The 12,622-nt window shown below is 44.0% G+C and overlaps 1 protein-coding gene across 4 annotated transcripts in view; it reads left to right on the forward strand.

Moving 5' to 3' along the window:
* The window catches only part of LOC138514122 (protein NEDD1-like), a 1,166,279-nt gene that overhangs the window by 566,028 nt on the left and 587,629 nt on the right, over positions 1-12,622 (forward strand). For all 4 annotated transcript variants that reach the window (XM_069629417.1, XM_069629420.1, XM_069629418.1 and 1 more), the window contains exon 9: positions 482-619. In XM_069629417.1, the coding sequence (XP_069485518.1) occupies positions 482-619 (138 nt within the window). The remainder of the gene's footprint in view (positions 1-481; positions 620-12,622) is intronic.

The following is a 12,622-nucleotide window of genomic DNA, read 5'->3' on the forward strand; positions in this document are numbered from 1 at the left end:
AAGCAGTTAAGTGAGGGATGGACTGATGAACTACGGTCCTCAAGCAAACTGGAATAACTCTATTATCGTTCCTTTTCAAGATTTCCCATCCTTCCTAGTCCACCCTAAACTCTGTGTATTTGTGTAATAAAGTTAGCTCGCCAGGATCCTATTTCTTGAGTCTCAAATTGCTTGTTGATAACTCCAGCCTGACAATTCCATTAGGATTTTTTAGCATTTCGAAGCTGAAATTAAACCAGCATGAAGCTTCATATAAAAGCATGACTTTACCAAACTTTGTGCTCAACACACACTGTCATGAAATGACAGGACCTGTTGGCTGTTTCAATACTTGGTCCTTTATGGACATTGCAAGAATTTAAACATGAATTTACTGAGACAATATTCAACTTTTGTATTGCTGATATTTTTCTTTTAAATTGTAACTTGTGCTTTGGAAGAACACTTTTTTTAAGAATTGTAAATCTAATGATTTATTTAGTTGCAGATATTTCAAGCCGGATAAGCATAGATGGGAAACCTGCCAAGGAGACAAATGACCCACATTGTGAGGATTTAAAAAATAAGTATGCATTTTGGAATACTAGCATCTGTGAAATGTTCTCTCCCATCCGAGATGGTAAGTATACAAATTCATTGTTTAATTGTTTCTCTATTGAACCATTCTATCATACCTTTATATTAATGTGTAGTGAACTGTCAATGCACCAGTAGCAGCAATCACTCTACAAGGTAATATATTTCAATTAGTCTTACTGGGACTGGGAGATGATTGCAGCAAATATATTCGCACATAGTCAACCCCAGAATTGCTTTGGTTCCCACGACAACCTGCCTGCTCCTCCGGTCAAGAGTGTATGGAATAAGTGAACCTGAACCTCTTGAAATGTTGTCGCTTAGCAAATGCGTCTCCCCGCTAAAATGAGCTCTACAGTCTCTTCCTATACTTTGCTTCATGGTTGAGAAACGTGGAAGTGGATGGTTTAACAAACGCCATCAGGTGTATAGAATTGGTTTGCTTATTACTGCTTGGGCATATTGGGGCAAAGAACCTCCCTGTACTCGTCCTCCAAAACAGTGATTTGGACTGAACACACAAGGTGCTGCACAAATCTCAGAATGACCATAAAGTACTGGCATAGCAGAAGTTAGCAGCCTTAAACTTAGAATTACTCTGTGGAGAAAGGATGCAATTGAATTTCAGGTGCAAGCAAAAAATCCCTGGGCAATCCCCCACTACACACATGGTACATTTAAGTCTTTCCCAGTGTAACACATCTTCTTCCTTCAGGAGCTTTCAACCATTATGTAGAAATGTGATACTCAATTCGCACAATCACTTACAGAGGTTATACATCTGTGAAGTTGCCAGAATCGGGAAGTCCTCCTCCCCTGATCCCACTTGTTGAAAGGAACTGGGTGAGACTTACCCCAACGCCCTTTTGTCAACTTTGGAACAAAAACAAAGGTATGCAAATGAACCCAGGTTCGTCAAACCCAAACTGGAAGAAAGGGCATCAATTGGAAAAAAAGTTCAATTCTGATGCATTCCTTGGGTCCATTTTCAGAGAGCTGATCTGATAGAATTCATGTGAAAAGTAATCACAAGGGTATCCTATTGAAAGAGATAGACAGCAACATCCTTTCTTATTGGCTCCCATAAATAATTCCCTGTAACCATCTTACAGATAGGGAGTAGTAAACAGAATTGATTTCGATAACAAACCATACAATCAACATATAAATAAAAACAGAGGAACCTTCATCACAGTATCAAAATACAGATTCCGCAAGAAAATCACAGCGATAATCTAAACATAACAGCATTTGTTTAGCAGTTTCACATTTAAAAACACAGTTTAAAACTCTGTTTTTAAACAATTGAACTGGTCGCGGCACTCTTAACATAAAAGTCAATTTTAGGCACCAACCACACTTTCTTCAAAAATTGAGACGATACTTTGCTTTTTGTAAATTTGAAAAAGGATGGCACCACTCTTGCAGGGGCCTGGCATGAGGACTCTGTCCCTTTGGTGCTACCTGCAAAAGACATTGAGGAGGCTCTCATGTCTCATAAATTAGGAAAAGCTCCTGGCCCTGACATGGTTGCTATCGATTGGTACAGGCAGGAAGTGGTCAAATGGATACCATATTTGTTAAAACTCTTCAATGCTCCATTAGCGGTCAATCTAGTCCCCCACTCTTGAACCCAGGCAGTCCATGTTCCCATTTTCAAGAAGGGAGATAGGTCTGTAGTTGGAAGGAGATCCCCGATCTCCCTTCTTGATGCAGGGAGGGGAGCTATTTGCAAAGGCGGTGTTGGGCCACTTGGATGCATGAATTATTGAAGTGGGGGACTTGAATCATCTTCAGGCCTGGTTCCAGTGTAACGTCAGCACTTCCAACCAAGTTATGAGCCTATACTTGATTCTGGAAAAATGTGTTACATTGAAGAGCATAAATATCTACACAATATTCATTGACCTTTCGAGCCTGCCTTTGATAGTGTGCAGAGGGCAGGAATGTGGCAGGTATTGAAGAGCATGGGTATTCCGTCTGGTATTCTGGGAGCAATCCAATCCTTGTATAGTAACAAGGCGGTAATCAGGTATGCACTGGATGGCCAAACAGGAAAAATAAAAATTATGTGGGACTTGGGCAAGGCTGCATCCATGCCCCCAGTTTATTTTGCCTGTTTTTTAATGGGGTAATTGATTTGATTCTGGCAAAGCCCACCAATGCACCATCAATTGCGAATGAGAGAATCCCGACTCTCCTATTTGCTGACAATATTTTCTTTTCCTCCCCAGAGGTCTCTGCAAGCAATTGGTTATTTTTGAAAACTTTTGAACATCCCAACTATCTACCTGACATTGCTCCTCCCTACCATTACTGAATGCTGTATCATACTCTGTGCTGCGACACCCTAACCTATGACAAGAGGCACTATAGAAGCGCAAGATAACCTAACATTGACCATCCAGCTTTCAGACACCAATCGCTATAAATCAGAACTGGTGGAGGCCATCCATCAGTGCTGATTTATAGCTACTTAAGAATGCTGTTGTCATTATGTACAGATACAAAAGGGGTTTTAATTTGGCATCATATGCAACACCATCAACCCCTAGCTCAAGTTTTGGAGAAATCGATGGTATGGCCATTGGAAGAGAGAACATCTTCATAATACCCATCTCTTTTTGCTCCAACTTCCTGAGTTCTGAGTATCCCAAAATCTCAGATCCATACGAGGCAGACAGGTTGGCACATGCCCTCAGTATCACAAGGCTCTGGAAAGCTGCATTTCCACCATAATGTTTCAGAACATGTTGTGCAGTTGCCACTTGTCTTTTTTAAATTAAGTAAAGACTTTTCAATGTGTTTTCACCATCCGACTCTTTCATCTAGTCAGACACCCAGATAGCCATAAAAGTCCATCTTCTCAACCCCAATGTTTACCAAGCGGATGGGGGGTAGATTTTCCATGTGTTACGACCGTACCATTAGCTTGGTCTTCGAAAGATTCATTTTGAGTCCCATACGACAGGTTAGGATTTCAAACAGGTTCTGTGGCTTTTGAAAACCCAACCTTGATTTGCTAATCAAGACCATATTGTGAGCATATAGTAGGATTCCCATTGTTTCCTTCCCAGGAGAGGGGCATTCATATCCAGCCTTTCGAGTTCTACTAAAATGTTATTTATGTAGAGGCTAAAGAGTGTAGGAGTTATAACGCAGCCCTGCCTTACACCCCTGGCCACTGGGAACGGCCTTGTCAAGCCTCAACCCTTGGCCAGGTGCACCTGGGCATAGGTGCTAGTGTGCAGGCTACCAATTGCAGCCAAGAGCTTTATCGGGTTGCCCAATCGGAATAAGTACAACCATAATTTCACTCTAGGAATTTAATCAAAATCTGTGCATAGTTCTATACAGACTAAATTTAACATTAGATTCCGGAGCTTTGTGTGCTTATCACAGAGAAGGGATAGCCTAAAGACCTGATCTATGGGCTAATAACCGCTCTAAAGCCTGCCTGCAGATCAGAAAGGACTTTATGGCTCATTCACTCCCCCAGTCTCCTCAATAATATTGTGCCATAGATCTTCGAGATAACATTGATTAGGGTTATGGGCCTCTAGTTTTGAGGTTCGCCCCCATGACCCCTTTTCTGAATATTGTTATGGGCTAACATCTGGCTGTACTTTATGTTAATGTACATTCGCCAATGAAGCATTGTTTCTTTTCTGTGCCAGAATTGTCTCTTCTAACTCCGTGAGAGATATATCCAACGTATAAGTGGTCAGGGATCACTCCACTGTAGGGTACGTCTCTCCGCTCGGTGGGTTAGCCACTGGGCCTTGGTAGAATGTGCTGAAGTGAGAGCAGCAGGCATTCTCTGAAATCGCCAGAGCAGTAAACAGAGGGTACTACAGTTTGAGCGGAAACTAGTTTCCAAAAAGCATTAACTTTCTTTATTTAATCTCATCCTGTTTCTTTTTTTCAACTGCATCTATTTTCTGTGTCATATATTTGTTCCTTATTCGCCTTATTTCATGAATGTCCTTTGGTCCTTTGATTTGAGAATTGGCAATCATTTGGGGTTATTAATTTGGCACTCCTGGTCATGCCACCCACTTTGTCACAAGCTATTCCTCCCACTGTTAGAAAAAGGCTTTGTTCATAATGGCGATAACACATAGACAACCTGTTCCGAAAAGTCGCTCGGGTGAAGATTGACCTGGATCATGTATTAGTGCTTCAAGTGTAGAGGTTAACGCTTCATACATTTGACCAATGTGATTTCTGTTAACCAGTGTCTGCCATGGAACCCTTACCCATTTCCAGTTCCCCTCCGAATTATCATAGTGATCTGCCTGTCCCTTGAAACCTGCAAGGGCAGCAGCAATTTGCATAAGGGATCGTGGTCTCCTGCAGCATGCTGAATAACCTGGAAATCAATTATCATTTTCCAGCTATCCACTTAAGTGTATGTAGTCTATCCGGAAACCAGGATTCCCTGAGTTAAATGGTGGTTTTGGGGGAATGTCATGACTAGAACCTGGTCATAACTTCTCATATTAGTTGATCAGAAAAAGTAGTACGGGTTATGATATGATATGGCATTTGTAACGCGCCTATACACAAGTGTTTCAAGGCGCAACGAGGCAGGGGGGGGAGACAGACAACAATCCTACTAGGCCAGGTGTCATTCAGATCGCGCAAGTGCAAGGGTAGAGGGGAAAGGGAGAAGTGCAAGGGGAAGGAAGAGGGGAAGTGCAGTACAGGGTTAATAGCATACAGGAAAATAACCGCTCGTGGCAAGTGCAGACAAGTGCTGGGAAGGGGGGCTGTAGGGATACAGACACAGTCCCGTAGTGCAGGGGGTGCCAGGGAGGCAGTGCAGGGGAGAGTGGCTGGGCCAAGGACTGAGAACAGTGAGTGGCCCAGTTGCAGATTCAGTAACTTTAGCAGGGGAGAGGGGGAGAGAAAGAGGAGGCGAAGAGGAAGCTTTTGAGCTGCTTCCGGAACCAGAGATGGTTCTCCTCTAGTTTCAGAGAGGCAGGAAGGCTGTTCCAGAGGGAGGCCCCTGCAGCGGTGAGAGATCTCCCACCAACTTGTTGCTTGGAGAAACGGCTGACCCTGAGGGAGTTGGAGGCAGATGAGCGAAGAGCTCGAGAAGGAAGATATTTAGGAAGAGAGAGTTGAAGGTATTTTGGCCCACGGCCCCAGAAGGCCTTGTGGACAATGCAGAGGGTTTTGAACTTGATCCTCGCAATCACTGGGAGCCAGTGTAGTGATTTCAGTCCTGGAGCGATACGGTCCCTGGGCTTGAGGCCAAGGGCAAGTCTCGCAGTCCTGTTCTGGATGAGTTGCAAAGGGCGGAGAGTAGAGGCAGGCAGGTTTAGATGGAGGCTGTTACAGTAGTCCAGCTTCGAGAGAACCAGGGCTCTAGAGACAGTGAGCTTCTGGGGGAAGGAGAGGAAAGGAAGGATACCTCTGAGGAGGTGTAGCTGGTAGTGTGACTTCTTAGAGACGTCGGATATGTGAGGAGAGAAGGAGAGTGTGGAGTCGAAGATGACCCCAAGGTTTTTTGCCTTGCAGGTAGGAACAGGAAGAGGGCCAAGGAGGCCGGCCAGAGAGCTGCAGGGAAGGAGGGAGTGGGTGTGCCAATTAGTAGAATCTCAGTCTTACTGGCATTAAGGCAGAGGTCATTGGCGGCACACCAGTCCTGGATAGCAGAAAGACAGTCGGAGATGAGGGAAGGAGAAGAGGAGGCCGAGGGTAGCCTGAAAATGAGCTGGGTATCATCCGCATAGCACTGAAAGTTGGGGCAGAGAGCGGCAATGCTGTGGCGAGAAGTGCCAGATACTGGTTGAATAGCCAGGGGGAGAGGTTAGATCCCTGGGGGACACCACAGGTAGAGAAAAAGATGTCAGACAGGAAAGACCCCAGTTGGACCTGGGAGGGTCGATTGTAGAGGAAAGAGGTCAGCCACGCCAGAGCCTGACCAGTGATACCCAGGTTATCACGGAGACGGTTGAGCAGGATGGTATGGTTGACAGTATCAAAGGCAGAAGAGAGATCAAGCAGAATGAGAACACATGGAATTTTAGAGTCCAGGTTCGAGAACAGGTCCTCACGGATGTTCAGGAGAGCAGTTTCCGTGCTTCTGGCAGCTCTGAAGCCAGACTATTGTTCATGAAGACTGCCAACAGATTCAGCATGGAGATTTAGCTCGGAGATGGTCAGTTTCTCCAGGAGCTTGCCCAGGAAGGGAGTGATAGAGATTGGACGATAGATAGCTGGGCAGGAGGCGTCGGAAGAGGGTTTCTTAAGAAGGGGGTGCACAAGGGAGTGCTTGAGAGGGGATGGGAAGACTCCAGAGGCGAAAGAGTGATTGCAGAAGTCAGCAAGGGCAGGGTTACACATAGCATGCTATGTGACGGGGTTACCTTCCACAACTCATCATGCTTTTTACACAAAAATGTTTATTTATGAACTGTTTCCATTTGCATGTTACCCAATAAAGCAATGTGGTGATTTTTGGTCATTTGCAAATTCACTAAAGATTCCAATTCTTCAATATGGGACAATAAAGCATCTATGGCTTTCTCATTGGGTCTTAAGTAGATATTAACAATGAAATAAAAACAGAGCGTCAATGTCCCATTTTACAGTTAAGATATCAGGGGAGTGAGAGCGGGCCAGAGTTTTGGGACCAGATAGAGTACTTTTAAAACATCTGGTTAAACCCCTGCTTGGGCGACCGCTGATCAATTTCATCGCAGGAATGTTGTAAGAGGTCTATTCCTACCTTTCTTCTGGGAGTAAAACCCATGTCACCTGAAGACGCATAATTTTATATTTGTCCAAAAATTGCTGCCAGTATTTGTCATCCCTTTTGCCCTTAACTTCTGCGATGTTCCACAATAGAAGGTTACATTTTAACTTGCCGGGCTTTGGACTCACCAGGGTGCATGCCTAGTGATATGATGCAACTACTTGAACAATCTCTGTGTACATGTTATTTTCATGAGTTTCACCCCATAGGACAGCCCATGCATGTTGGCCCCTATTAAAGAGCAGCAAGAGGCACATACAAAATGCACGCATAGACTACATCAGTGGCACACCTTGACAGATCACCCTGTCCCTATGTATTTACTTTGAGTAGAGTCCAGTTCAAGCTTTTAAAAAAAAAAATGTATAACACATTATTGGTTTTTAAATTTATAACAATAATGAGCACAAATCATAGATAAGCAGTTGTAAAAACAAACACTTTGGGAATTCCAGACAACGATATGGTGTGAATATCCGCTTTTGTGCGTTGAATATTTGAGTGGATTAAGAAATGTCCGCCTGCCATTTGTTCCAGATTTTCTGTGATTTAACCGGGCAGCCCGGTGCATTGTAGCTTCATTTTTTGAGTCCCATTCAAATGTCTGTCTACCAACCATTTATTAATTTTCATACTCTTGGGTTTCCCCTATATCATAGCAATGTTGCGTTTCACCAAAACAGTTGCGGTGGACAAAAATTATTTTTAAACGCGAGTGAAAGACATTTCCCTCCCATATCCCCAATAACAGCAACTTAGCTCATAAGGTGAAATCTCCCCCACACTTGTTCCCAATCTGTCAAGGATTGTCATCCAATAGCAACGTATCAGCCAGGAATCCCATATTATGTGGAAGAAACTTCTGTGAGGAGTCTGAAATGAGAGGCGGACACAGTTTAACATTTTCATTATGATACATCTTTATTAAAATAAAAGGGTTGGATAAAGGCCTGTGTCCCTATCCTAAAGGGTTTCCCTACCTACGGAACTAAAATTAAAGATGTCTTTGTCGAGTCATGAAAACCATATAAACTGCCCATGTGCCCAAAACATACTAATCTGACCCTTGCACTAAAACTGAACAAAGGGTACAAGAAACTGTCTCTGACGTATGTTTGGCAAAAAGTGTTCACAAATAAAGTAAGTAGACAAATCCAACAGAAACAGTCTTTTCCTATGGGAAACGCTTGGAACCAGAGGGTGGTTACCTTTACATGGATATTTGGGTAGAATGGCAAATAGTATTTTTAAAACAACCATTCCTTTGTTTCATTATACCAGGCTCAGAAAGTTCTTGTGCACATATGACCCATGCCATTTAGCTCTTCCTACATTTTCTTTGAACTGGGTTCACAAAAAGGATCTTGTTCAACGAGATGTTCCATATAAGGTTCTCTTTAACCTTTTTGGTATCTTGTTGGATCACCTGGTGTGCTTGTCCATCAGGAATCTTCCCGTGACCTCTTCAGGTCTGTGTATAGCCCTCTGCCAGGGCTTTGGTCTCAACATAAAAAAGGGTATTGAGTGGATCTTTTGGTATACTTCCCTGTCAGTAATCCTTGAGTAGGTTCTTCAGATCCCCCGGTATACTCTCCTGCCTGGTGTTTCCTTTCATCAACTTCTTATATCCCCTGGTATACTCCCCTGGCAGATATCTTGCCACAATGTCTTGTGATACCATATACTTTGAATGGATTACCTAGTATACTCCCCTGCCAGGTATCCCTTTCTGGCGGCTTTCAGAGCCCCTGGTATACTCTCCTGCCAGGTACCCCTGCCCCCAAATGTTCATTGCTGATGTGCTCCTTTAACCAGGACATTTTCTCTGTTTCACTGTTCTTTAATATAGCACAGTTATATTACTGCATTGTGCTTCCACTTCATTGGCTTGAGGTATGACTTGTTCCTGTTTTCCCCACATTGACATCTCATACATAGGGATTTCTTAAAGGTCTTTCCTTGTGCTTTATTTGGTCAGTATTCAAATATTCTTATTTGCTTACATGCCTGTCGGTACACCCCAGGGTCCCCGGTGGCTCTGGGCAGTCTTGCATGTGTCTTGCAGTATTCCCGACCCATGGCAAATTGCTTCCTCTCTGGGATGGCCTTCCTCACACTACAGACCCTCCTCATTTGCGGTCTGCTCTCCTCTCCTTCCTTTCTGAGCTGGATGGCTCCACAAAGCTCCTCGCAGCCCCTTGGCCTCCAGCTGCTCACCGAGAGTAGAAGTTAGTTCTGAATAACTTGTAAGCAGTGTCCGAGGAGATATTATCATGCATTTTGGAGGGTGAATCAGATCTTGGTGGTTCATATTTAGGTCTTCAGCACTTTTCTTGGGGGGTGTGGGAGGTGGAACAATATGCCATTAAGCAATGTGGTATGGATGGGGATCCTCAAGAGAGGAAGAGGAATACCATGCCCTGTCCGATGCTGCCCTGCTATTCTCCCAGATGTCGCCCTCCATGTGATCCTCCATCATATAGCTGCCCCCAAGGTCAGGATCAGGTAGCGGCTGCCGTCCTCTGGCCCCATGGAGAGAGCTCACCACCGGGAAAGGAGTGATGACACCATTGGATTAGTCACTTAGCCAAACCGCCTCCTCTTAAAGGCATACATGATATGCAATTAGTTGTCGTAGCATCAGCATTGTGGGCTAAGGCGTGGAGAGGGATGGATGGATGGATGGATGGGTTTGAAGTCCACAAGGAGCATGGAAGGGGCTGCTGAGATGATTCTTAAGGCGTCCGAAGAGACATGCCCCATGACGACCATGTTGGTGCAGTTGAAAGTAGAAGTAAATCTATTGGTGTCCCTACACTGGTTGGTCAATGTTATGTTATCTTGCGCTTGTATAGGTTATGGTGTCGCAGCACAGAGTATGATGGAACATTTGGTAATGGTAGGAGGAGCAAGGTCAGGTAATAGTTTGGATGTGGACATGCACTGTAAATAAACATACCTAGTAGTGATTGAGGAGTACATGAGACCCAAAAACAGGCTGTCATGGCCATCCCAGTGAAGAGTATGATACTGCTGCTGTATTCAGGAGTACAAATGCCCCTTAATGAATCTGCACTTACTGGGCCAGATACTCTATGGTTGTTTCACCACTAATCTGCATACTGCTAGCAGGTGAGCTGCTGACTGGAAAAGGTACACAATCTAACCAGCAATTGTTGAAATCGACTAAGCATTCCAATAGGTTGCAATTGGGCTATTTACAGAAGAAAAAACATAAGGGGAACCAAGTAACATGATGGCCAAATTGCCCACGATTCAAAACTTCAAATTGACTTTTTGTGCATGTAATATTTGTGTGCCAATATGTTAAAAATGATCCGACACACTACATTGTCGTTGTGCATACATTTCCAGCTTCTGCTAATTTGACCAGTTGCCAAGTGTACACAAATTGGTAAAACATCTAACCACATGCCCATGTTTGGCCATCTTCTGTACATTTGCTCAGCTGGAAAGTGCCTAATGGGAAAATAGGTGGCACGCATGTCCACATTTTCTTTATGAAATAATTTGCATATGCCGATTTTTGAACTAGTAAAGTTTGTGTTTGATGCCAACACATACAATTGTCAGAAAAGTTACATACTGAATGTAGTGTACTGGCAGAAGAATTGACTTTTTCTATTACTTTGCCATATGGCACGCAGATAACGGGCAAATAAGGCAAATGCATGCTAAATTGTCCACCATAAAATAATTTGCATAACGTCCGATTGAGATCCAGCAAAGTTACAGTTAATAAATTGCACCGGAGCATCATTTCTGCCAAATATCAAATTAAAATGCCTTTCTGCAAAGTGGTTTTCAAGTGTTATTGGTCCAATCTGCCTAAAAATGCACCACTTCACATAAAACTTTCTCTGAAGATCAAAAGAAGAGCCCGCAAATTCTTCAGTAAAATATTCAAGAGGATGCTGTCCAATGGAACTTCATGTTCTTGGTCCTGGCTTAATACGGCTTCCCTGGCTCATTTATCGACCTTATTCAATTGTTGTACACTGGACTGACTGCCTCTGTGACTACGAATGGTACTATGTCGGCACTGCCTCAGTGACTACGAATGGTACGATATCGGCCCGTAAGGTTTGGGCTTCAATCTTGTACTCGACAGAGGTGCCCCCTATCACCCTTGGTTTATGCCTTGTCCTTTGAGCCGGTGGCAATTAAACTACGCACTGACCCTCACTGGGAGGGCATACTACAGGGGAATGAAGAACATCGGGTATTTCTCTACGCCGAAGACTTCCTACTTTATCTTCGCAAAAGCCGGTATCTCGCCCACAAGTCCTATATCTCCTGCAAGTATATGGCCCGATGGCCGGGTACAAAGTTAACTGGGCAAAGTCTGAAATCCTACTGTTGCGACAGGATATCCCATGGGATCCAGGGATGGTTGCTCACTTTCGACTCCAGCTGCATTATATCACATATACAGGGGTTAGAATTAGCGCTCACATCGGTGAACTTCGGAACCTCAATTACCCCCACACTGGAGTGCATGGCTAGACCTGATGAGATGGGGAGACATTACTCCTTTCGCTAACGGGCAGGGTATACACTCTTAAGATGAACTACATGCCCAAACTTGTATACCTTGACATGATGATAAAATCTAGTCCCACTCCCTAGACATATTGCGATCTGGACACTTCCATATCCAGATATATATGGCAGAGGAAGAAGCCGCGGCTACGTTCCGCTAGCCTTAACGGCACAAAGCTGGACGGATGATTGGCCCACATTAGATTAAACTACATCCTATACTAAGTCTGACCATCACACAGTGGTATAGATCACGCCCTCAACAGGGAATTGCTACCAATGTGACACCCACATGGATGAGGGTATGGGCACTTTTAACAATCAGACACAAACACAAAATTCACCCCCGTCATTGATACACTGTGGTCGCAGGTTAGAATATTGTACCTGTGCAATGGTCCTGTCCTACTGCCTTTTCAAAATGGTAATCAGCGGCTTGGCCTCGAGACCGGACACTGGCTCCAATATAGTATGTTAATGGCAATGTACTACAGACGCGTCTTGCCAGGCTGCCCCTGCTTTATGAAACTGGAAATGGAACAGTGACAGGATACATTCTCCCGCCTTTGCATATTCTTCTGAGTATCCCGAATAATTTTTATGGGAACAGCGCCCTGGTGATAGCCTGGTCTAAGGATCTCGACATCACCATTGACGCTGGAGATATTTGAATACTTTGCTGCCATCCCAGGGACCTCTGTGAACATCAGAAATGGG

Source organism: Ambystoma mexicanum, chromosome 12 (genome assembly GCF_040938575.1).
Source record: "Ambystoma mexicanum isolate Mex_15411 chromosome 12, UKY_AmexF1_1, whole genome shotgun sequence".
Taxonomy (NCBI): Eukaryota; Metazoa; Chordata; class Amphibia; order Caudata; family Ambystomatidae; genus Ambystoma; species Ambystoma mexicanum.